This window comes from Cyanistes caeruleus, chromosome 2 (assembly GCF_971803275.1).
Source record: "Cyanistes caeruleus chromosome 2, bCyaCae1.hap1.1, whole genome shotgun sequence".
NCBI classification, from domain to species: Eukaryota; Metazoa; Chordata; class Aves; order Passeriformes; family Paridae; genus Cyanistes; species Cyanistes caeruleus.
The window spans coordinates 36,582,197-36,605,636 of record NC_141702.1 but is presented as its reverse complement, the minus strand read 5'-3'; the positions used below and the strand labels follow the sequence as shown (position 1 = coordinate 36,605,636).

Genomic DNA, 23,440 nt, shown 5'->3' with positions numbered 1-23,440 from the left:
TTTCCTAATTGTTCTGCATTGTACAACTGTAAGTAAAGTAATTTCAGTGTAATGACTCAGATTTTATGTTTGAACAGGAAAATAACACCAGCAATTTTGTTTTGGTTGAATCTGCCTTCACAAATCTTCAAAACCTTGCTATTGCTGTAGCATATCAGACTCCAGTTTTATTAGAAGGACCAATAGGATGTGGCAAAACGTCTTTAATTGAATATTTAGCAGCTGTTACAGGAAGAGCAAAACCTCCTCATATTTTGAAAGTTCAGCTTGGAGATCAAACTGATAGCAAGGTAACGGATGAATTTAGATGTTTTATGTTTGGATCATGAGGCATTAACTTTTACTTAAAGCATGGACTTAATTTTTTAACCATACGTTTTCTATCAAGGACCCTACAGTGCCCAACTCTTTAGTATAGGTCTTAATATTAATGAGAATGAATAAACAAGAAAAATAACTGTTATTTTCCAGTAGGTTTTAAGTTCTTTGCATAATTTTGCTGAACCTGTATCATTCAAATTATGTTTCATCAGCGTTTTTCTAGAAAAGCTCTGATTCTTTTTTTTTGTAATTTAAAAAAAATTATATATATTGGGAAAAGCAGGATTCTGATGCCAAAGGTTGCACTGAACACTTATTTCAGTGTAAGTCAGCTAATGTCAGTTCAATCTGATGCCTTGTTTTGTGATAAAAGTGAAATAAATTAAGATACTGGGATGTTGAGGTGACTTGCAGTTACATAATAATGATGAAGCTCTGTCTGTAGATACTTTAATGTAATCCTTGTTTTGCGTATAGCATTTTGGAGCTTGAGTTACGTTGTTTGGCACAATTTAATTTATGAGGGTGGTTAATATCTATCAGAAGGCTTTTATTAGCATGCATAAGCACCTTTTTTGCTTGCATGGAACACCTGGTTCCACCATCTCACAACTCTGTCGTCTCATATACAAGACTAAGGACATCATATTTAAGACAAAGTGGTGAAGTTCATGATATAAAACATGTAGCAGTAAAATCACAAATGCAATTTTTAAAGCAATGCTTAAATATTGAAGTTACAATTCGAGAGAAAAGCAAAGCTTTGACTGGATTTTACCTTTGAATAACTTGCTTTATAGTTCTGTTCACTGCCTTAGTCGCAGGCTTTCCAAAAACATAAAGTTTGGTGTGACCCAAACAGTTTCCTGTGTTACTTTAGATTGCTTGTAAATTAGGGTGGCACAACACATAAATTCACTTCCAGTTACCTGGTTTGTTTTAGTTACTATGTTTCAGTTAAATTGTTACTGGAAGCAGAAAACTTCTCTTCTTAATTAAAAAAAAAAGTGCAATACTGGGCAGACAGATTTCCAGACAAATTGTTCAGTAAGGTGGAGGCTGTGTCACTTTTGTGCCAGCTTTGGTTGTATTTGCCTTCCTTTCCTGTGGGGAGGTGATGCCCAGGTCTCTGATGTGCCGATTGTTTCTGACACAGACGCTGCTGGGGATGTACCGGTGCACAGATGTACCAGGGGAGTTTGTGTGGCAGCCTGGCACCTTGACACAAGCTGTTACCAAAGGTCACTGGATACTTCTGGAGGATATCGATTATGCTCCTCTGGATGTGGTATGTAGCTTTATGTTAGCTTTAAGGTACTGGTCTTAATGCCCATGATGGCAGTTCTGGGAGTCTGTAATCACCAGGGTTGTGTAGCAGCACGTGAAAATGTTGCTGCTTAAGAAGGGGTTAGAAAGAATCCACCTGTCTTTATTCACGTGTTTGCACACCTCATTAGTCTGTTACAGAGTGGTATACATGACCCTGACACTGATGCCAGATTTCACTCTGAAAACTGGAATTGACACTGATAATGTTTGATAATGTGTCTGTTTAATAATGTTTGGTGTTTCAAACCAAATGTGGCCCTAAACACCACAGAATATTGTCAATATATGAGGCTGGTTGTAGATAATGAGGTTGTTAATAAGATAAATTTTTTTGTTGTTGTTTTGTTGTGTGGGGCTTTTTTTTCCCTTATGCATTTTTTTTCTTATACATTTTTAACATGCTAAAAATGTGGTTTTGTACTAAGCATTATAAGTTTTAGCAGATTTCCTGGTTTTTTTTGGCTCAAGAATATCTAGTTAGCCAGTCATCCTTGCCTCTTGAAGTAATTGCTTCTGAAAACAAGCAATTTGCAAGAGTAATGTGATAGAGATGCTTTGCTGCACAGGCCTGCTGGACATTCTGCTGGTTGTTTCCTTTCATATCTGTTCCATAAAGCATCCTTTGTGTGACTGAATAACCTGTCAGTTTGTTTATTAGGTTCTAGGTTCGCAAATGAATACTGCTTGTATGTACAGACAGTTCACTGCTAGGGGTCATGCACTTACTTGCTTCTGTGGACTCTGATTGCACTCAGGATGAGCATACCCTGAGCAGTATCCTGCATTCATCAAATCCCTTTCTTCAGGTCCTCCCTGCAGGCATCCTGTCTGCTTTCTCCATATCAAAGGATCTCTGTGTGCCTCCCTCTGTGCTGAGGTGTGGTCATTCCTCCCTTCTTTCCACCACCATTACTGTCCTTCCCCAGAGAAGGGTAGATGCTTTAAATAGATACCATACTCTCCTGGGGTAGCAGTGTGTACACAGAAAAAGGTTGATGTTTGGGAATGACTCCGTTGAGACACGGGTCATTGTTGTTCAGGCAAAGTAAAGCTTCTGATCTGAATGTGCCTATTAAGTCATTTGACAAATTAAATAGTTTTGATTTGGACTTGGCAGTGTAAAGGCTGTCATTTCCATTCTCTTTTCAGTAAATTTGAATACAGGAGGAAAAAAGGTAAGTAAACATTGCACCTTTGACTTCCACTGCTGATTAAAATTGCTGGGAACTCTGCAAATCCTGTTAAGTATCACTTTGAGTGTATCTCTGGGAGCAGCAGTTGCTGGCAACATAGTGGTGCTCAGTGGCATTGCTCCAGCATCTCAAGTGTGAACTAAGTGTGGATGGTTGTGCTGTCTGTTAGTGTCACCAAAAAAAAAAAAGTTTTATAATTTTTCTTTCCAGATCTCTGTGCTGATTCCACTTTTGGAGAAAAGAGAGTTACTGATTCCTGGTCGTGGTGACTGTTTAAAAGTAGCACCAGGATTCCAATTTTTTGCAACCAGGAGGTAGGTTTGTAAACTTAAATGAGGCTTTTAAGGCCAAGGTACTTTTTGTACAAGGTACATGTGTAGTAGTATTTTAGCAATTTCCAATTAACAAGCAATGTAAGTCATAGAAACTGTAAATTTTTTTTTATTTTTTTTCACTTGAAAGCAGCTTTGGGGTGAATTCCAGTCTTTGTACAGAAAAATCACTTCAACAAGGCTGAAGGAATGATCCCTGCTCAGAGGAACCTTACAAAACCAACCCATCACCAAGACAAAATGCCACTCTTAGGAATTATTGTGTGAAAAAGGTTTATTATTGCTAGTTACAAAAGTCTTGCACCAATATAGGTATTTGTAATGTTTTTTTAACCAGAAAAAAGATATAATATACTCTTCCTGATTGTTTCACTGTAGTATTGGCTCATGCCTCGGATGTCAAAATGACTTTTTGTAAAGGAAGACATAATATTAGATCAAGGTTAAGGTTAAGAGGTCTATATGGGGAATGGCAGTTACATGGTTTTCAAATATTTTGTAGTTTATTTGAAAGCCTTTAACAAATTTTCCTGCTTTTGTCTTTCTTCTGTAAATTTGTTCTTCTAATCTATTTTTTCTGGAATTGAGTCTTTTGTATTCAACTCCTTTGGTTGCCTCATTTCCTAAGAATTTTTATTTCTGTATGCATGGTTGTCATGGTTTAACCTCAGTCAGCAAGTAAACACCACACAGGCACTGGTTCACTCTGGCAGCAGCATGGGAGAGAGAGCTGGAAGAGTAAAAGTAGGAAAAATCATGGGTTGAAACAGAGTTTAGCTAAAGCAAAGCCCTCCACACAAAGAAAGAGACAACAAACCCCATCACTTTGAGCATCCCCACCCTTCCATCTTCTTCCCACAGCTTTATGTGCTAGGCATGACTCCATCTGATCTGGAATATCCTTGTGGTCAGTTGGGATCAGCTCTCCTGGCCATGTCCCTTCCAACTCCCTGTGTACCCTCACCCTCCCCTGCTGGGGTGGTGCTGGTGCTTTTCTTAGAAGCAGGAAAGGCCTTGCCTCTTTGGCAGCTCCAGGGGTAACTAAGACATCCCTGTATTATCAGCACTGTTTTGGTCACAAATGCAAAACACAGCCCCACACCAGCTACTCTGAAGAAATTTAAATTTTTCCTAGCACATCAGTGAACAGTTTGTATAGCAGCAAATCAGAATTTTTATTAGGCTCATTAGATTAGATTCTATAAATCTGTTGCAGTTTACAGCTGGGAAATGGTATATAACAATTGGAACCAAACACAATACAAAAAAGAAATAAAAGGCTACCAAGACTCCACCAGAAAACAAAAGCCAAATCATAGCCCCAAACCTAATGCTTTTCATATGCGAGGCTACTTCTACAGTGGGTAAAAACACGTGGCTAAATAGTTATTTCTGTAGTAAAAGAACAAAGGGAATGAAATGTATGATGGAAAGAGCTGATTCTGGAGGACAAGGAAGAATAATTGTGAAACACTGTGGAAGGGACCGGGCTGAAGATGCTTTTCCTGCATCTCTGCAATAAGATCACAGGTCCTATAAGGTATTTCACAGGCCACTTCTGTTAGGCTTCTCCCTTTAAAAAGGATTCTATATGTTGCTTCTGGTAGACAACTGACAGTAAGTTAAGTGTTCTGAAAGTATCTCTATGGATATTTTGGCATGTAGGAAGAAAAACACTGTGATAGCAAGTAATTTGGAAAGCATGGATAGGCAAGGTGGGGTACGTGACAGTACAGTGACAAACAGTGTCGTTTATGCCTGTTGCATTATACTGTAGCAGCTCTATGTAGCATGTTCTTTGGTGCACAGAAATGCACTGAAAACGCTGAATTCTTCAGCCACACTCAACATGCTGTGTTTCTTCATTGTTTTGATTTAGGATATTCAGCTGTGGTGGAGGTTGGTACAGGCAGCAAAGCAGCCATGCTGCTCTCCTGGACAAATACTGGACCAAGATACATCTGGATAACATGAGCAAAGGAGAGCTCAAGGAGGTATGGGGGTAGCATTGTAGCATGTGAATAATAGTTTCAGCTTAGGGTAATATTTTTCAGCAGTTAATTGAATCCTTATTTTGTCTTCAAATTCTACAATAGACCCTTAAAATTTCAGCTTTGTGTTGCCAAGTTTGAAGCAAACAGAGTTTGTCAGGAAAATTCGGAGTGAATTGAACAGAGATTCCTGGAACTTGCCCTGACAGACACAATTGTGCTTTGTGTGGGTCTAAGAATCAAGTTGCTTTGCTGCTTATTAACCCACAGAGACATGAAATCAGAGAGAAATAGCAAAAAAAAAAAAAAAAAAAAAAGCTTACTTTAATTCTGACTTCTAAGCTTTGAGTTGAAAAATAGTTGGTCAGTTGTCAGTTAAATATAACTGCTTCTATTAGCATCTTTCTTTTGTTAGGTTCTCTGGGAGGTGTTTTGTGTAGTTCTTCAGTAGATTAAGACAGCCCAGGGCTCATGTGAAAATAGAATTCTTTGGAGATTCCCCTTGTGATACAGAGCTCAAAACAGGATCTGATTCTAAAGACCCGTTTCTGAGGGAAAAGGTAGTGAATAGTATCTAGCAGAAGAGTTGAGGAGAAAGTTCTGGATTTTCTAGAATAGAGAAGATTAGTTTTTTTGGTAGAATTCATTCACTCCTTTGGATTTGTTCAGCATCCAGCACAATTACTGGTGACCTTAAATGTCTGTGTGGTTTTTTTTGTTTCTTGTAATTTGTCAGCTAATTGTTAGGAGTGGGGCAAGAACAGCTATCAAAATCTTATGAAAAAACAAAACTTGAGTGTTAGCTGTGGCGCTTACTGCTAGGTACTTTTTATTCCTTTTTCTGCAACTTTGTAGCTTAAGTCACAAAAATGTATAAATTAAGCACTAAGATTCCACAGTAGTTGCAGAAGAGACTAGGTTAGAGAACACCCACCTGCTTACCTTGAAAACAGATTTATGTTCTTCTTGTTAATCTTAAAAGTCAGTCAGGTAGGGTAGGACCAGTTTTCCTGGCCTGTGTCATTGAAAAGTAATTTTGGGAAGCAATATTTTGGTTGGCAAGCTTTAGTGGAGAGAACTGAGCTGAAAGGAAATCACAAAAGAAAAATTATCCCTTTAATGGACCTTTGTCAGCACAGTGAATAGACAGTTTGAATGCTCAAATGAATTTAGTCATAAATGAAAAGAAGGACAGGAGATAAGGACTTCTGTAATCAGTTGTTAAGTTGTATGGTCATGGTTTGGGTTCAGATAGGATTGAAAGCAATCTTTGTTCTTCCCATTGGTATTTGTGCAAATGTATTAAATGAATTGGAGTAGAGTTAGTTGACTTGGCAAAGTTAATTTTTGGCATCAAAATCAGTATCACAGTAGTCAAAATTTCTATTTTTTTCAGACAAGAAATTGCAAGAGAGCAGTTTTATATAGCTTGCTAACTAACATATCTACTGAAGCATCTCCTGGTAAAAACTGGGGTGCTGTTGATTTCTTTCCAATGCAGATAGGTTTTTTGTTTCATTGTTTTGTTTAATTTTTTTTTTTTTTTTTTTCTTGTTTCAGGTCCTGCAAAAGAGATACCCCAGCCTTGCTCTTGTGACAGATCACTTGCTGGACATTTTCATTGACCTTGCAGGAGACAAGTATCAGGCACCAGAAAACAGTGCTGCTGGCTCCAGTCATGTGCGAGAAGCAGCATCAGAATCAAGATCAGAACATAAGAAACCAAATCTGGAAGGACGAGAGCTATCTCTAAGGTTGTCTTTTCTTATATATTTATTGGAAGTCAGCTAGGTAGAGAGATAGAAGGGTTTATTTTCATCATTTTTCTTAATTTTTTAGAAATAATGGTGAAAGCTTGAATAATCATGAATTTTGTAAAAACTTGAAAATACTTTTTTTGGTTTAAAATAACAATTAATATATCATTTAAAGAAACTCATTCTGGTTTTTTTAAAGTTCCTATTTGCTATTCTTAATTTTTGGGAGGCATGGAGGAACGTGTGGGTTTTGTCATATGTAGTGCTTAGTTGGCATCAGGCCATATGAATTTATTCTTAATTATTGTTAACACAAGGTATCAGTACTAGTTAAGAAATGGAAGGTGCTGTATAATGTTCTCCCAGTAGCTAGAAGATAATTTTCAGTCACTGGGTATACTGTCTAGATTAGTTCATGTTGAGCACTCTCAGCATTATAACTTGAGGTTACAAAAAATAACTGTGTCTGTAATGTACTATTAATTTCAGAAATTCTGTGATGAAATGTAGTTTGATGCTGAATTATTTCTTCCTCTCCTACAAAATGTCGGTTCTATTTGTCTGTAACCTGTAGTGCTTTCTGAATTAGTTACTAAATGCTAGGTGTGGGTAGTACCTGATATTTTTGTGGAGCATAAAAATACCAGTTTTTTCAAGAACAAGGTTTGCATTTCTTGCCTTTGGGAAGATCTTGTTGTTGGTAAGGAATCTGTATCTTGAAAAAATGAGGCATTTATACCTTTCTGGATTCTTTAATATCTTTGAGAGTTACAGTTACCTTATGATTTAATGGAGTATGTATTATGAGTTTATAAGCAATGTTGGGCTTTGTGCTCAGCTACTCATTAGAATTATTGTCCTCTTGGTGTCTTCCCATGTACAACTTGCACAACAGCTTCACATGCAAGTGCCAGAAGATGATGCTGTGACCTAAGTTGAACATGAAAGAAGGTGCTATGTATTTTGGCATGTGTGTATCAAATATTTTTGGTTTTTCTTTTCAGAGACCTACTGAATTGGTGCAGCAGAATTGCTTACAACTTTGACAGTAATTCTTCAACCACAGCAGTGAATATTTTTCAGGAGGTGCGGTAAGACTTGATCCAGAAATTGATCCAATTGATCCCAAATTATTCTAGTGTTGTCTCACAAAATGCTCTCTTTGGGAATGTGAGATGGGAATTTGTTTGGTTTTGTTTGAAGCAATTGGACTGTAGATGGAATGTTTGTGCTCTCTGATCAGAAACTTTTGTTGCTCCAAGGAAGGTTGCTGGTAGTAAGGTGCTGAAAGAATTTACTGCTGTCATATGAAGAGCATGGTGCAAAATAATTTTAACTGATACAATCTAGGATTTTTTATGGCTGAGACCTTTCATTTTCTTGTAATATGGGGCTGCTTTTCTACTTACCAATTTATCAGTTTACAATATAGGTTGGGAATTTTTTGGGTGTGCATCCATCAGAGGCAGTTTTGAGATGTGCGATCTTATAATTACTTTTTATTCCATTTTGGTCCATTCATCTAAAAATTTGTGACTGGTCATTGAAAAGTTCTTATTTTTGGTGTAAACCCATTACATTACAGAGTTTAGAAGTTCTTACTGCATCCTTTTGAACTCTATTGTTTGACTCAATCAGAGGACAGTGAAACAGTTCCATTTACAGTGGCTGGATTGGATTTGGGCTCATTTAGATTAAGATGGTGCTTGACAGATAAAATCATACAAAACTAGTTTTCAAGAAGTTGGTTTTCCCCTTGACAGGCATTGGACTGTTTCACAGCCATGTTGTCCAACCAAGGGAGCAGACAGAAAATGGCAAAAGTTATTGGAAGTTACCTAAACATTTCAAAAAAAAAGGTATGCTGAGGTACAATTAACATGATCTTTATTGGCAGATTCTATAGGTTGTAATTTTTCTATGATTAATTGAAATATGTTCTGCTGTTTTTTATTTAAAATTATGCCCACCTCTCTTTCTCAGTTTTTTTGCTTTCTGTTCCATCCCAGGATCTGTTTTTCTCCTATTTTGTATTCAGCTGCATTTTTTTTTTTCTCTGAAAGTTCCAGGGAACCTGTTTTAGAGCAAATGGCCTCATGATACAAAAAGGGATTTCACAACTGGAACAGCACAGCTGCCTAAGCACATGATACCACTAGGTGCACAGGGTAGCAAAGAATGTATTTTTTCTTAGGTGGTTTACAGTGAATGTTAATCACTTAAATGGAGAGATCAGAGAAAAACATAATCTTTACTGCTACTTGTTCTGTACTCACTGATTACAATATCAGCTGCCTCTGTGAAGCTCCATAAATGACAGAATTAAACTAAATCATTTCTTTGTCAACTATTCCTGACTGTAGAAGTCTGCAAAGCAAATTCCCTCTATTGTTACTTTTAAGTTGACAGATGGATTCCTGAAACTTCTTCAGGTTTTTGTTTTTTGTCCTTTGCATTATTTCATTACAGGAATGTATTATTCCCTGCGAGTAGCAAAATATCCTTTTTTACACAAAGGGTTTTTTCAAGGGAGATTGTTTGCTTATTGTTAAAATAACTGTTCAAGTTTGTGTAGTTGAACTACCATGGAAGTAGATGAAGCAGAAATACAGTGGCAGAGACTATTATTACCAACTTAACTAAGCTGAAAGTTGTTTGTGCACATAAAAACACTTCTGAGATCCTTCACTATTTTAGCCGATGATTATGTAAAACCTGCAAAGTACATAATTTTACCATTAAAAATTAACTTGCTGCAAAGCAATACTGGTAGCATGGTGTGGGTGTTCTTACTGTGGTAATCAACGTTAGTACTGGAAACGCTGATGCTTTTTTCATAGGTGGAGTTCTTCTGTGAGCTCTATAAACCAGAAATTTCAATACGGGAACAAGAAGTCTCCATTGGAAGAGTGAATCTTGTGAAGAAGCAGAATCATGCTCTCACTGTACAAAGGTAGAATATCTTGTAGTTTCCATGTGAGTTGCAATATTTTGTGGTGGAATAGAATAGACAGCAGGTCACAGGGTGAAGGAGAATGCTAATTGGGTATTCTCTCTCTAATGAAAGCAATGTGAGAGCTCTTTCCCTTGCAATCTAGGTTTTGCCTTGTGTATTTTTATGAGTGTCTGCATGATACACTTCTGACAGCCAAAGCATGGAGATTTTCAGCTTCTTTGAACTAGAGTGTCTTCAAAGCAGTGTGGATCCACAGCTGTTACAAAAAGATTTCAATGGATCTACCTTTGTAGAGGGAGATTTTTATAGTATGTGTCACTGACTTCATTGGCCAGGAAGTTGTATGGAAACCCTGAATTTTTAGGCTGTATCTTGAGATAAATAAGTATCTTATTACAAGGATATTTTAGAACTATTTCTTTTCATATTTTTCTATATTAAAAATAAAATTCTAAATCAAACCACTTCACTAAAAAAAATAATAAAGGTAGAATTGAAATGAACTCCTTGATAAATCTTAAGTTAGGAGTAACTTGCTTTGTTTTTCCAGGGCAAAACATACCTTTGCTGCCACACGGCCATCTGCAGTACTGATTGAAGAGCTTGCAGTGTGTGTTGTCAAAGGAGAGCCTGTGCTTTTGGTTGGTGAAACAGGAACTGGAAAAACCTCAACGGTTCAGTACCTAGCTCATATTACAGGTAAATAATGTGTGAAAAATGTTACTTACATGAAGATAATTTGAAAAACGACAAATGAACAAACCTACAAGTTGATGGTGCTTTTTATCTCTGTTTCAAGGACACCGTTTGAGGGTTGTCAACATGAACCAACAAAGTGACACAGCAGATCTCCTAGGGGGGTGAGTCACTGACCACTGTTTTGTCTGTTCCTGCAGAACAAATGGGCAGTATCTGTTTCATAGTAGGATAAATGTCTTAATAAATATGTTTACATGCAGAAACCTTCTTGTCCATGCTGGAGAGCAGAGCAGTTTCACTGAACTGTTTGCAGAGCTGTGTGTGATTAAGCCATTCAAAAACAGCCCAATTTAAAAATGGACAAGCTGTTCAATATCTGTCTGATGTAATATTCACTGGACACATTGTTTGGTAGTATTATAAATACTTTGCTTTTCAGCGTGTTCCTGTCTTTACAAAATCACCTCATGAGGTGCATTTAAATATGTGCAATTCTATTTAGTTTGTTAGCTGAGTAAAAAACTTCAGAAAGAAGGGTTCATCCGTGCAGCTTGTTGTTGTTTCAAGTAACTGTTTTTGGACTTGTTTTCTCTTTTAAGTTCACAGATGGCTGTTTCCCATAAGTAATTACTCTTTTGCTTCTCTTCAGTTACAAGCCTGTGGATAACAAGCTGATCTGGCTCCCTCTGCGAGAGTCTTTTGAAGAACTCTTCTCTCAGACGTTCTCTAGGAAGAAAAATCAAACATTCTTGGGACACATTCAGACTTGCTACAGGCAGAAACGTTGGCATGATCTGCTAAAACTAATGCAACATATTCATAAATCTGCTATTAATAAAGAAGTAAAAGAAAATGCATCTGGTAAGGCTTCAGATGGATCAAACACACATGAGTACTAAACCACTGCAGAGGATAGATAAATACTGGTGACTTTTGTAATTTGGGCTTGTTTGAGGTTTAGGGTTTTTTTTGAGAAATGCAATGTCAACATTGCAACAAAGCATTCAGAATGCTGTTCGAACAGTATTTGGGTTTTGTTTTGGTTTGTTGGGTTTTTTCCCTTTTCCTTTTTTTTCCTTTTCATCTCTGCTGTTAGCTGTGTCAGATTGTCTGCCCTGTGGTACCCTTGACATCTGGTCTCCACTGAGCACTTGTTAGCTGTGCTGGTGAGCAGTCCTGGTTGGTTGTGTGTCAGTCTTCTGTGTGAATGCATTCATACTCTCAGCCCTGGAACCTGCTTACGTCTCACAAACATGTCCTGTTTTTAAAACAAAGCGAAACAACAATAACAAAACCAAACTTTTAGGGTAGGTAGGAATTATTTTTAAGAGCTTGCTTTTGCCATGGTTCCTATGTCAGTGATGCTGACCTGCCTAGAACTTTATTTTATTCCACTGTGGTTTTGTCTCCAAATAAGTTTTTCTCATTTCATACCTCACAGCCCATTTTGGGGCTGAGGCAGTGTTGATACTTTGCCTTGCATGGAGTTGTTTCTCGTTCTAGACCAGAAGAACAAGTGAAGTTGTAGCTTTCACTCAGTTTGGGCTAAATAAAATTAATTATGAACTTTATCCTCATTCTTCTTTTAACTGGTTCTTCTGAATATACAGACACTAAGATAACTGTTCTTTAAAAGAGAGTTTAAAGACCACTTTTTGCAAGAATTGACAATCCTAAAATAAAGACAAGCTGAAATCTGTAACCTGCAAAGTTTCTTAAAGAATTTTGATGCTGTATGTAGCTCAGATAGTGATTTTAACAAATAACTGAAAGCAGTGCCATAGTAAATATTGTTGTAACTGATAAGCAGTAGTGTGTTAATTATTGATACTGAAGTGTTCATTGTTAATCTGTTCTGTCATAAGGCTTATAGATTTGGATTTGTTTTTGTGACATGCCTCTTTCTGTCTCTGGAAATGAGAGAGTGGTAACAGTCATGCTGGAACAAAGTATAATATAAGTATTAGTTCCTCATCTGGCAATGAATAGCAAATTATCTGAGTGCTATTGACATATGGGTACAGTTAAATTTAAAAAACAGAATTCCACACATGCACAAAACAACAAGATTAAATTTTTTTTTTTTATTTGTGGTGTGTCATTTACAGGACTTGAATGTTTTTGTTGCTTGAGCTTACTTTTGTATCTCTCTGCTTGAAACAACTTGGTTAAAATACTGTTGTCAAACATTTTTTTGTGCTATTGTTCTGATGGTACAAACTTAAATTTGTTTTATTTGCAGGCTTACCACTGAAGGAAAAGTGGGAGGCATTTGGTCTTAAACTGACTCATGCTCATCAACAGATGAAAATGACAGAAAATGCTCTTCTCTTTGCATTTGTTGAGGTATTTGGATATTTGCATTTTGATGCTAGGAGGGATAACTAGAAGTATTTAAAAGACTTTCCAAACAGTATTATATAAATAGTTTCCTGGCAAGAACCTTGCTGTGAAGTAAAACGTGTGCCATGATAACTGTGAAATCAAGTCTGCAGATTCAAGGAAGCAGTGCTGAGATGGGCAGTGAGAGACAGGTTTGTTGGTGGCACATTAATTCAGTGCTGTATAACAGGAATTAGGACTGGTATGATAAGAATATCAGTATGTCATATCTTCTTTTCAACTCTAGGAGATTAGAAAAAAACTTCTTGATCAGTGTCCAGTAGGGTTTGCTTCTGTCTTGGGATTCCAGTGAAGGATTTAATATTAAGAATCTGTGCTGTTTATATAGAAGTGATTTTTCTAAACATTTCAAACCCATAATATGTTTTAATGACATGAAGTGTGATTAGGAGAAACCATTAGGAGGTTTACTTATGCTTGTTTATTGCCACCCTGATAATCTGAATATATGCTCTCAAATTTCATGGAAAGTGTGTAAAATGTTGACCAGTCCTCTGTAAAAAAATGTCTTTATGAGTAGTTGGAGAACCTCTGACTTAAGTACAGTTTTGATTAATAGGGTACACATTCCTTAAGAGCATAATACTGCTTGTGTCTATGGATTTCTTCAGATTAACTTTATTTTCATGTGGTGTTAATGATGCATATGCACCACAGTGGTAGATTGCACAAATAAGGGGATCTTAAATCTGTTGTATTTGAGCCAATCTAAGTGGTAACTGATAAATTGGTATGATAACTGTCTGACTTCTGTGGCTGGCAAAATGATTGCTGTTATTGAGAGAGCGCAGTAAAACTGCTAATGCTGTAAAAGGCCTGGAATTGCCATTTGTCTAATCAAGCCATTGCACACAGAGTATTTCCAGTATCTGAATGCTTCAGTTGACACTTCATTGCTGGCAACATGATTAACAATTGATCTTACTTTTAGGGTACTCTGGCACAGGCAGTAAAAAAAGGAGAGTGGATTTTATTGGATGAAATTAATTTGGCTGCAGCAGAGACTTTGGAGTGCCTGAGTGGTTTATTGGAAGGATCATCTGGGTCACTGGTGTTACTAGACAGAGGAGACACAGGTACTGTTTCTATGCTTGCTTATCTTGTATCTTGGCATCCAGCAGAGTTTCCTATCCTACCTAGTTTAAAATAAGTTGAGATCATTTACCATTGAAATGAATGTGTGCATGAGAGAGGAAGGTGCTCTTTGTAGACTTGGTACTTTCCAAGAGGTCCAGAACACTGGTGTGTTCTCAACAGCAATGTAGGGGCTGCTGTGTAGAAAGTTAACTCCTTTTACAGATGTAAAAAAAAAGTGCAGTTTCTGAATGCTGCTTTCAGGAGCTCCAGAGAGAGGCAGATGTGGTGTGAGTATCCCAGGCTGGATTTGCACTGGCTATTGTTCTGAAAAAGACAAAAGGATTTCCAAATTTAGGGCTCACATAATTTTTGAAATGTTTTGTGATGTTACAACATCTTGCCATGCACAAAAACGTCAGAGTTTCACTTGCCTGTGGCTGTTGTGAAGATGCAGGTACTTCAGATAAAATCACATGGGGTTATTCTCTGAAAATTTTTGATACTAGCATTTTTAGGTAAGTCTAATAGTGCAGCAATAGAAAGTTGCCTTAGACAAAATACACCGTATTTAATGTATAAGTATCCTGTGTTTGTGATGAACTTTGTCTTTTATTTCTGTTTTGCTTTAGAGCCTCTTCTCCGTCATCCTGATTTTCGCTTGTTTGCATGCATGAATCCAGCTACAGATGTTGGAAAGAGAAATCTTCCTCTAGGAATAAGAAACAGGTAGGAAATAATGATTCTGGGACAAAATAATCACTGTCTTTTTCAAAGTTTAATTAGTTTCAGGAACTGACCAGTGAAGAATGCTTTATCTTAAGCCTGAGGATGCAGGTCTGAACTCAAATTTACTACCTGTAAAACTACCTTTCATGGTGAAGGTTTTTCATTAAATATAATCAGCAAAATACTCTGGTGAAGTAGCTGGGCCATGAGAAAATGGTCTAGCAGTAGTGTAGGATGTTGTCAGTGAGGGCAGGAGATGGTATTCTTTGCTGTTAAGCTGTCAGCACCTGGGAATGCTACTGCAGCAGTTGATGTTACTGGTGGGAGTAATAAAGACAAATAAGTGCTTGGTGACTGTTTAGCAGCCTTTCTCATAACTCAGAAGCTAAGCTGATGATCCTTGTAAGAAGCTGCATATCCAGTCTTGTTTACTCAAAAGGAAGGTGGCTCACATGGTGGCGCAGATGTGTGATACTCAAAATAATTTGATGCATGGTCTCAAAGCATATAAGCTATGGCAAGGCAATTGGAATTGTGACAAATCCGTTCTTCTGTACCATCTACCTATTCATTTATGCACAGATCTTCTGCTTGATGCAGTTTTCCCTCATGAGTGCCAAAAGTTGCATGTATAGTCCCTTCCCAGATTCATAAACACCGGGCAAGACTGTAGAGATGCACCAGCTATATGTAACTAGCCATTTGTAGTTATTAGTGGCAAAACAAGGTTTTATTGCTATTAGCTCTCCTGCAGGATAGTGAAAGGAAAGAGAGTGTAATACAGAAGAAAAGAGACTTCAGCATCAGCATAACTTGCTAGGTTTAAATGAATTTATATTTGTGAAAATTGCCGGCTACTATTTATCAAAAATAACTACTGCTACTGCTGTATCAGTACTTCATTGTTCAGATACATTCAGATACATTTGAGTATCTATTGTAAATTGTTTAAAATTGCTCTTTAAGTCACACTGTCCACTTTCAGTCTAAGACGTTTAATTCAGATAAATTGCTTGAAAGTATTAGTAATACCTTATTTTCCAACTACTCTTCTTCTTGAGTCTGCCTGTAGGTTTGAAAATCTATGGGTCTGTAGCTTTAACAATCAGTATTCTGTTGCTTAAAAATTTAAAATGTTATGTGGCATGAGATTTATATATAACATGATTTTTCAGTGTGGTCAGGTGTCTTCAAGTGTTACAGATTGATTTGATTCTTTCAGGTTTACTGAACTTTATGTAGAAGAATTGAGAAATGAAGGAGACTTGCATATTCTTGTAATGGATTATGTGAGAAGCTTGAATGTGAACAAAAATACAGTGCAAGGAATTGTCAAGTAAGTTGACTGTAATCTTTAAATTCTTGGTGAAATAAGTCACAAAAAGAAAGTATGTGAGTGTAGTCTGTGGTGAGGCTGCTTTGGGAAACAGTATAATGCTCCCCATGCAGCAGTTGGCATAGCTTTAGAAAACAGAAGAGTGTAGACATCCATCTTCTTGGTTCTGCCGGTTTCTGTATTTGTGGGAAGGCGAGTTTTATTTTTTTATATTCAGTATTGTTTTCTTGGTGGCACCAGTTAAATAGCATTGTTGTTTCAGTCCTCTTTCACATCTGAGAGACTAAAATGGTTTGTTTCTGTAGATAATTCTGAAGAAACTCTTGTGTGTTTGTCTAGGGTTACCTTTCTCCCCCCTAGTGTAAGGTGAACTATCTCATGTTTAGAATACTTGGAGTTCATAGCCAGTCTGTATATTGAGCTCTGTTAAAAATATGGCTCTAAAAATACTCTGTTGCTTTGCTCCATTGACTGTACAGATGGCAGAGCTTGGCACAGCTTTTGTAACCTGGAACTTTTAGGAAAAGTAATAGTTGGGGATAAACTAAAGTGTTCATACTTGGGGTTTAATTCCTTGGAGCAATGGTCTGATCAGTAACAGCTCTGTGTGACTTTATTTTTGCAGCTTTTATTTATCTGTGAGAAAGGAAGCAGAAACAAAGTTGGTGGATGGAACTGGCCACCGACCTCACTACAGTCTCCGTACCCTATGCAGGGCATTGAGATTTGCAGCATCTAATCCGTGTGGCAGCATAGCACGCTCCCTGTATGAGGTGATTACCTGTGCTGGCATTTGTTTCAGTGTGTATTCACTACAGAGGTTGTTTGGGTAAAGGATAATCTTCTCGAAGTTCAGTATTGAACAGAAATGGTTCTTTAATCTATATGTTATTTTCCTTATTTTTCATGTTTATCACTGAAAATAATTCTTCTTAGGGCTTCTGTTTGAGTTTCCTGACACAGCTTGACAGAGGTTCTCACCCAGTGGTTCAAAAGCTAATTTGCCAGCATATAGTCTCTGGCAACATCAAAAGCCTTCTCAAGCAGGTAGGAAACTAAGATTATAAAGAGCTGTCTAGTATTTAAAGTAAAATATATTTTGAGTTGTCTTCCCTCTTTTTTTCCTCTACATTTCCTTCTTGCAGTTCTGTTTTTCATTTTACAAAGAACTAGAAAAAATTAATACCATTCTTATGTAGTTTTTTACTTTGCTTGAATATTGATAGGTTTATTTGTTAATTTGAAAAAATATGGAAGCCTGAATAACTAAAGAACTGTGAATGTGGGCAGCTTAATGCAGTGGCTCCAACTGTAAAGCTTTCACAGACTTTGGAGGAGCTTTCTCAGGCGTTATATTTTTAGACTCTGAATGCAGAACATATGTATACAAAGAAGCATCTGTGCTTTGTCTCTTATGGGAAAGGAAGAATGTCACTAGTGCTGGGAACCCAGCATGACTTTGCATGGGGGATGGGGAAGCCAGTTAAGGAGATGGGTATTTGTTTCAAAATAAACCCTTTCATACTGGAAAATGTGTATAAATATATAAAAAAAGATTAAAGCAATGTTCCTGCTTGTAAATGCCCTTCAAAATTCAGTGCTAAGACTCTTGAGACATTTTTATCTTCATGCCACTGGCAAAAATTCCTGCTTCATAAATAATATCTGAAATAATCTGGTCAGGTTTTTCCTGTAATTTGCATTCTGTGACAAGGCAACAGTGCTTACTGCAGGAGTTCTCAGGGATTAAATTAAAATTACTTTAGAGAATATATAGCAGTGGTATAACGGTAGTTGTTTTCATTAGAAAATTTAAACCCATTTGTATAATCTGTTATTTCCATCATGTCTCCTTAGCAAATACCAAAACCTCAAGGAGGGAGTTTTATACTTATAGAAGGATACTGGATTTCAGCTGGGGACAAAGAACCTACAGTAGATGAGAGTTATGTGCTCACCCCTTCAGTTAAGCTTAATCTGAAAGACATTGTCAGGGTTGTGTCCGCAGGGTAAGTGTTTCAACTTTTCAGTTAAAAAAATAAGTTAAATATGTTTATTTAGGCCTTGAATTGTTTGTGCCCCTTTAATCTTTCATTGTTTGGATTCATAATGTCTATTTTCCTTCTACTTTACAGTTACCTTTTCATTACAGAGTGTGTTGAACTTTATACATGTGTTTCTTGTTTTTTTAAACCATCTTACTGCCATACCTAGTTTTATTTAAATTCTGACCTAGAAATTTGCAGTTAGACTAACCTGCGTATTTTGCACTGCCACGAAAAGTTTCATGCTTAGCACTTGGGACTAAAGATATTTGTATTTCCCTGTTAGTGTGTGATCTTGGATACCCTAAATAAGTGGTAGTGTTTTGGTAGTGTTGTTTAATAATGTTGACATCTTGCATGTGAGAAAGACGTGGCTCATGCTTGTCTAACCCACTATTTTGGTCATGGCTTTTAGGACTCATCCAGTACTGATTCAAGGAGAGACCTCTGTTGGTAAAACCAGTTTAATTCGCTGGTTGGCTGCTGCTACTGGGAATCATTGTGTAAGGATTAACAACCATGAGCATACTGATATCCAAGAATACATTGGCTGTTACACATCAGATGCCTCTGGAAAGTTGGTATTTAAGGAAGGTAAGTGAGCATGTTCTGTATACTCCAAATTTCTGTCTCATTTCAGTAGCTGGGTTGTTTTTCCTCTTTTCTGATTGTCTGGTTTATTAGAATGGAGAGATGACCTGTCATGAAGTAGGAAGTTGCACTTTGACAATAATCACTTGTGTGAATTTCAGTGAATTCTGAAAAGTTCTTGTCACTCTCACCATGCTTGTCCCAAAGACCTAAAGATGATAAGCCAACAATTTAAACGATACTGTTGCTTCCTTCTCTGGAATTCTGTTTATTCTGAATGAAATTGGTTTCTGAAAGTGTCTGAGTACATGCTTCTGTTAGATTTGCTTCATAAGATTTTTAACTAGGAATTTTTCTGGTCCCCCAAGGCATTCTCATAGATGCAATGAGAAAGGGCTACTGGATCGTTCTAGATGAATTGAATTTGGCTCCCACTGATGTTCTGGAGGCTCTCAACCGCTTGTTGGATGATAACAGAGAGCTGTTCATTACTGAGACTCAGGAAGTTGTCAAAGCTCACCCTCGCTTCATGCTGTTTGCCACACAGAATCCTCCAGGTCTCTATGGTGGCAGAAAGGTCTGTATGATCGATCCTTTTTGGGTAGCTAAGACTTTAGGGAATTAATACATAATTAATAATTAATAATTAATACTCTCTCATACATAAAATATGGTGTGAAAATGTTTTGATGTGTAGCAGCATGAATCTCTCAAGAGGGAGAGAGTTGAGGTGGCTGTCAGTACAGCTGGGCTCTGTTTAGGTGAGTTGCTTGTTTCATGGATACAGAATTTCTAATTAATTTTAGGTAGTTGAGATTTAAGTGATTTAGTGAACCAGAGTTCACGTATATTATACTTGAATCAGCATTTCTTGTCCAAGAGTACTGGAAAAGATATTCTGCTTAGGCTATAGAAGTCCATTTTGTACTGGTTTTTGTCTGGAATAGGTAATTTTCTTCATAGTGACTGGTATGGTGCTGTGTTTTGAATTTGTGATCAAAAGAGTGTTGATAGCACAGGGATATCTTGGTTATTGCTGGGCAGTGCTTGCATAGATTCAAGGCCTTTTCTGCTTCTCACACTGCCCCATCTGCTTGTGGAGTAGGTTGAGAGTGCACGAGAAGCTGTGAGAGGACACAGCTGGGACAGCTGACCCCACCTGCCCAAAGGGTTGTTCCATATCATATGACATTGTGCTCAGCAGTCAGAACTGGGGGAGGAGGAAGAAGGGGAGTTCAGATGTTCCCTAAATAACACTGGTGTGTGATGAAGCCCTTATTTCCTGCAGATGATGGGATACCTGTCTATTGATGTGAAGTGGTGAATGAATTCCTAATTTTGCATTGCTTGCATCTTTTGCTTTACTTATGAAACTGTCAGCCTAAAAGTTTTATCACTTTTACCCTTCCAGTTCTCCCATTGTAGGGAGAGTGAGCTTGTGGCTTTGTAATGCTTAGTTGCCTATGCCCTTAAAACACCCAATTCATTTTAAAGCTTCTGTCCTCTTCCAGACTGTCTCTTGTGCTTTCTCTCAACGTTGCTGTGTATGTGTTAATTTGTATGCTATGACACTGTCCTTATTCCCTTTGGATGTGTAGGGGACAATCTGTGAGCAATGTCAAGGGAAAAAGTTCAAGCAGTAGTGTGGTCTCATATTTTAGGTTTTGTCCAGAGCCTTCAGAAATCGTTTTGTGGAGTTGCATTTTGATGAACTGCCAAGTGCTGAACTGGAAACCATCCTTCACAAGCGATGCAGTTTGCCACCTTCTTACTGCAGCAAGCTTGTCAAAGTCATGTTAGACCTGCAAGTATGAGACTCTTTTTTTCTCTTTGTATAAGAAATGCAAACATATTTCAAAGTAACATGCACAAAGTATATAAATTCCTTTGGGAGGGGGAGGTATTGTTAGCTGAAGGATATTTAAAATCCTAAACCGTGGAGAGAACCCACCAAAGTACTAATTTCAGTGGTTAAGACTAAGACTAGGGAGGACAATGTTAGATTTGAGAGAAAGCTAGGGACGAAAAACAAAACCAAAACCAAAAAAGCCAGACACCTTGGGATTTCATGTGTAGAATTATCCCTTGCTCTGGGTCCAAAGTACAGGATTGGATTTGTTGGGGTCTTGGGCTCATGTGAAATTCGGTATTATTTGTAAGCAGTAATTTTGCATATGTTCGGACACTCACTCCTGTATTCAACAGGCATTTGGCACTTAATATGCAGCTAGAACTATCTCATATTTAAAAACAATTACTGCAGCACAAACTGGATTTTTTTTTATTCCAGGTGTATGTTTTATTCTTAGTTGTTCTTTTAAAAAAATTATTATTAAATTATTTCTTTCCTGGTGCTCATCAAATACCTGCCTAAAAGGAGTTAGTGTTTAGGAGTGCTCGCTACTGGATGTTCTTTGGTCGTTACTCATAGAATTTTCTTGTTGCAATGTCACTGCAGAGGGTGGTGATTAGCTTTGCTTGAAGTATTTGGACAGGTTGATGAAAAAATACCTCACATTTTCTCCTTGTGACAGTCTTACCGCAGAGGTTCGACGGTGTTTGCTGGGAAGCATGGATTCATTACCCTGCGGGATCTGTTCCGCTGGGCTGAAAGGTACAGGTTGGCAGAGCAGCTGCAGAAGGAGTATGACTGGCTTCAGCACTTAGCAAATGATGGTGAGATCTGCTGCCCCAGCTTTTTTAAGTGCCTGTAGAATCACTTTGCAGCCCTACTTCTTAAGTGTAAATTTTTGTTGCTGATTACCCAGGTAGTAATTGGTTTCTCTCTTCCTCGTTTTGTAGGTTTTATGCTTCTGGCAGGCAGAGTCAGGAAACAGGAGGAGGTGGATGTTATTCAAAATGTCATTGAAAAACACTTCAATAAAAAAATATATCCTGAGTCTCTCTTCTCAGGGGAAAGTGTCAAAAAGCTACTGGGTGAGTTTCCTAGAGGGTCCCCACTGGTGGATCTTTAGATGTGACTGAAGCTGATGGATTGCTTTGTGTTGTGCAGCTAAGTCTTCCACGTGGATGTCAGTGATGGACAGAGATTTTAACCATGTTGTCTGGACTCAAGGGATGAGGAGACTTGCCATTTTGGTGGGACGAGCCCTGGAGTTTGGTGAACCAGTACTGCTCGTGGGAGACACTGGGTAATCTTGCTTTTTATGATATTCTTGGTAGTGCTGTACCAGCTGCTGAGCTGGAGACAAAGTGATTGTATGGGCTTCAGTGTTGCTTTGATCTGGGACATTTGAGCCTGTCTCATTCATTGCAGACTCACAGCTGCTGTTTTCCACAGTTCCTTTTTGAGGAGAAGCAGATGCATCTCAATTAATCTGTGTTTTTGAGGGGTTTATCTACTTTGTGTAACTACATAGAAGTTACATAAAAGTAGTAAAATGAAAGTGAACTGATTTCTGTTCCCAGCTTTACAAGGTGCCCTGTAGAATCTTGCTGTGCCTCATGGGAGTGGCTGCTTTTGGGATATTGTGACATTTTTCTCACTGGGAGCACATTCAATTTGCATATTTCATGAGCTTGAGTATAGTCTTGCTACCACTTCTCCACCTCATATGCTGTAGAGGAGGTCATGGAAGTAGATACTGTCTGCTCTTGTGCTAATTATAATTTTGTGGAGTAAATTTTTATGCAAGAGAAGGCAAAAAAATACAAGAAAAGAAGGAAAATTTACTTGGGTAGTAAATGAAAACTAGGTACTCAGCAGTTTGTTCCCTCAGACTTAGGCTTGGTCTAGACATGTCACATTTCCAGTTCAGTGAAATGTTAGGCTGCTTGAGTGTCTGTAAGGGCAAGCTGAAATAAATTTACTTTGAACATGCAGAAATCCATTATTGCAGCCATTGATTTAATTTAATTAAAGGCCTCTTGTGCAAGTCAGCAACAGTTGTGCCAAAAATGGCTTCACTTTGCATACATTTCTTTCAAGGAAAGGAGCAGAAGAAAATTTTCATGTTGCGCCTTTGCCTCGTAACTCTTCAATGAAAGTATGAATCCTGTCCAAAGTAAACTGAAGGTTTGGTTTTGCTTCTTTTTTTAATTCATCCTTGTCAATTAAATTACTTGGTTGCAGGTGCGGTAAAACTACCATTTGTCAGATCTTTGCAGCATTAGCAAATCAGAAGCTGTACTCAGTGAATTGCCACCTGCACATGGAGACATCAGACTTCCTGGGAGGGCTGCGACCACTCAGGCAGAGGCCCAAAGACCAGGTTTGTCATACACCAGTAACACCTTGGAGGGGGTGACCATGGAAGTAAAAAAGCAGCAGTTACGACTTCTCACTTTCTTTTCCGCTCCTTAGGAGGAATCCGATGGTTCTAGACTCTTTGAGTGGTGTGATGGACCTCTTGTTTTAGCAATGAAGGAAGAGGGGTTTTTTCTCCTTGATGAGATTTCTTTAGCTGATGATTCTGTACTGGAGCGACTTAACAGGTATGTCTGAAATGTGGTACTAAGCATCCTCAGTGTGTCTGTTCATTATCCAAACATGAGTGGGGTAAATCTGACTTCTTTCAGGTACATTTGTTTCCTGGCTTAGGTGAGCTGCTCTCTTGCCGAAAAGGACAATAATACAAATAAAACTTGAAAGTAAAATCTCTGGTTTACCATCTGCAATATTATTATTTTCAGCCTGTCAGTGAGCTCTTGAAATCACACATTT

General features: G+C 37.8%; 1 protein-coding gene across 3 annotated transcripts in view; it reads left to right on the top strand.

Moving 5' to 3' along the window:
- Positions 1–23,440, top strand: part of MDN1 (midasin AAA ATPase 1) — a 91,902-nt gene that overhangs the window by 9,855 nt on the left and 58,607 nt on the right. For 2 of the 3 annotated variants that reach the window (XM_086876526.1, XM_086876525.1), the window contains exons 6-31: positions 78–290; positions 1,478–1,609; positions 3,054–3,157; positions 5,055–5,169; positions 6,727–6,920; positions 7,928–8,009; positions 8,687–8,782; positions 9,764–9,876; positions 10,430–10,578; positions 10,679–10,739; positions 11,228–11,439; positions 12,821–12,924; positions 13,913–14,057; positions 14,688–14,784; positions 16,007–16,120; positions 16,746–16,893; positions 17,057–17,167; positions 17,978–18,129; positions 18,581–18,759; positions 19,125–19,333; positions 20,418–20,564; positions 21,291–21,432; positions 21,559–21,693; positions 21,770–21,908; positions 22,850–22,988; positions 23,081–23,211. In XM_086876526.1, coding sequence (XP_086732652.1) covers positions 78–290; positions 1,478–1,609; positions 3,054–3,157; positions 5,055–5,169; positions 6,727–6,920; positions 7,928–8,009; positions 8,687–8,782; positions 9,764–9,876; positions 10,430–10,578; positions 10,679–10,739; positions 11,228–11,439; positions 12,821–12,924; positions 13,913–14,057; positions 14,688–14,784; positions 16,007–16,120; positions 16,746–16,893; positions 17,057–17,167; positions 17,978–18,129; positions 18,581–18,759; positions 19,125–19,333; positions 20,418–20,564; positions 21,291–21,432; positions 21,559–21,693; positions 21,770–21,908; positions 22,850–22,988; positions 23,081–23,211 — 3,563 coding nt within the window. Of the gene's footprint in view, positions 1–77; positions 291–1,477; positions 1,610–3,053; positions 3,158–5,054; positions 5,170–6,726; positions 6,921–7,927; positions 8,015–8,686; positions 8,783–9,763; positions 9,877–10,429; positions 10,579–10,678; positions 10,740–11,227; positions 11,440–12,820; positions 12,925–13,912; positions 14,058–14,687; positions 14,785–16,006; positions 16,121–16,745; positions 16,894–17,056; positions 17,168–17,977; positions 18,130–18,580; positions 18,760–19,124; positions 19,334–20,417; positions 20,565–21,290; positions 21,433–21,558; positions 21,694–21,769; positions 21,909–22,849; positions 22,989–23,080; positions 23,212–23,440 lie in introns of all 3 variants that reach the window. The other variant, XM_086876527.1, reaches the window with a different exon arrangement.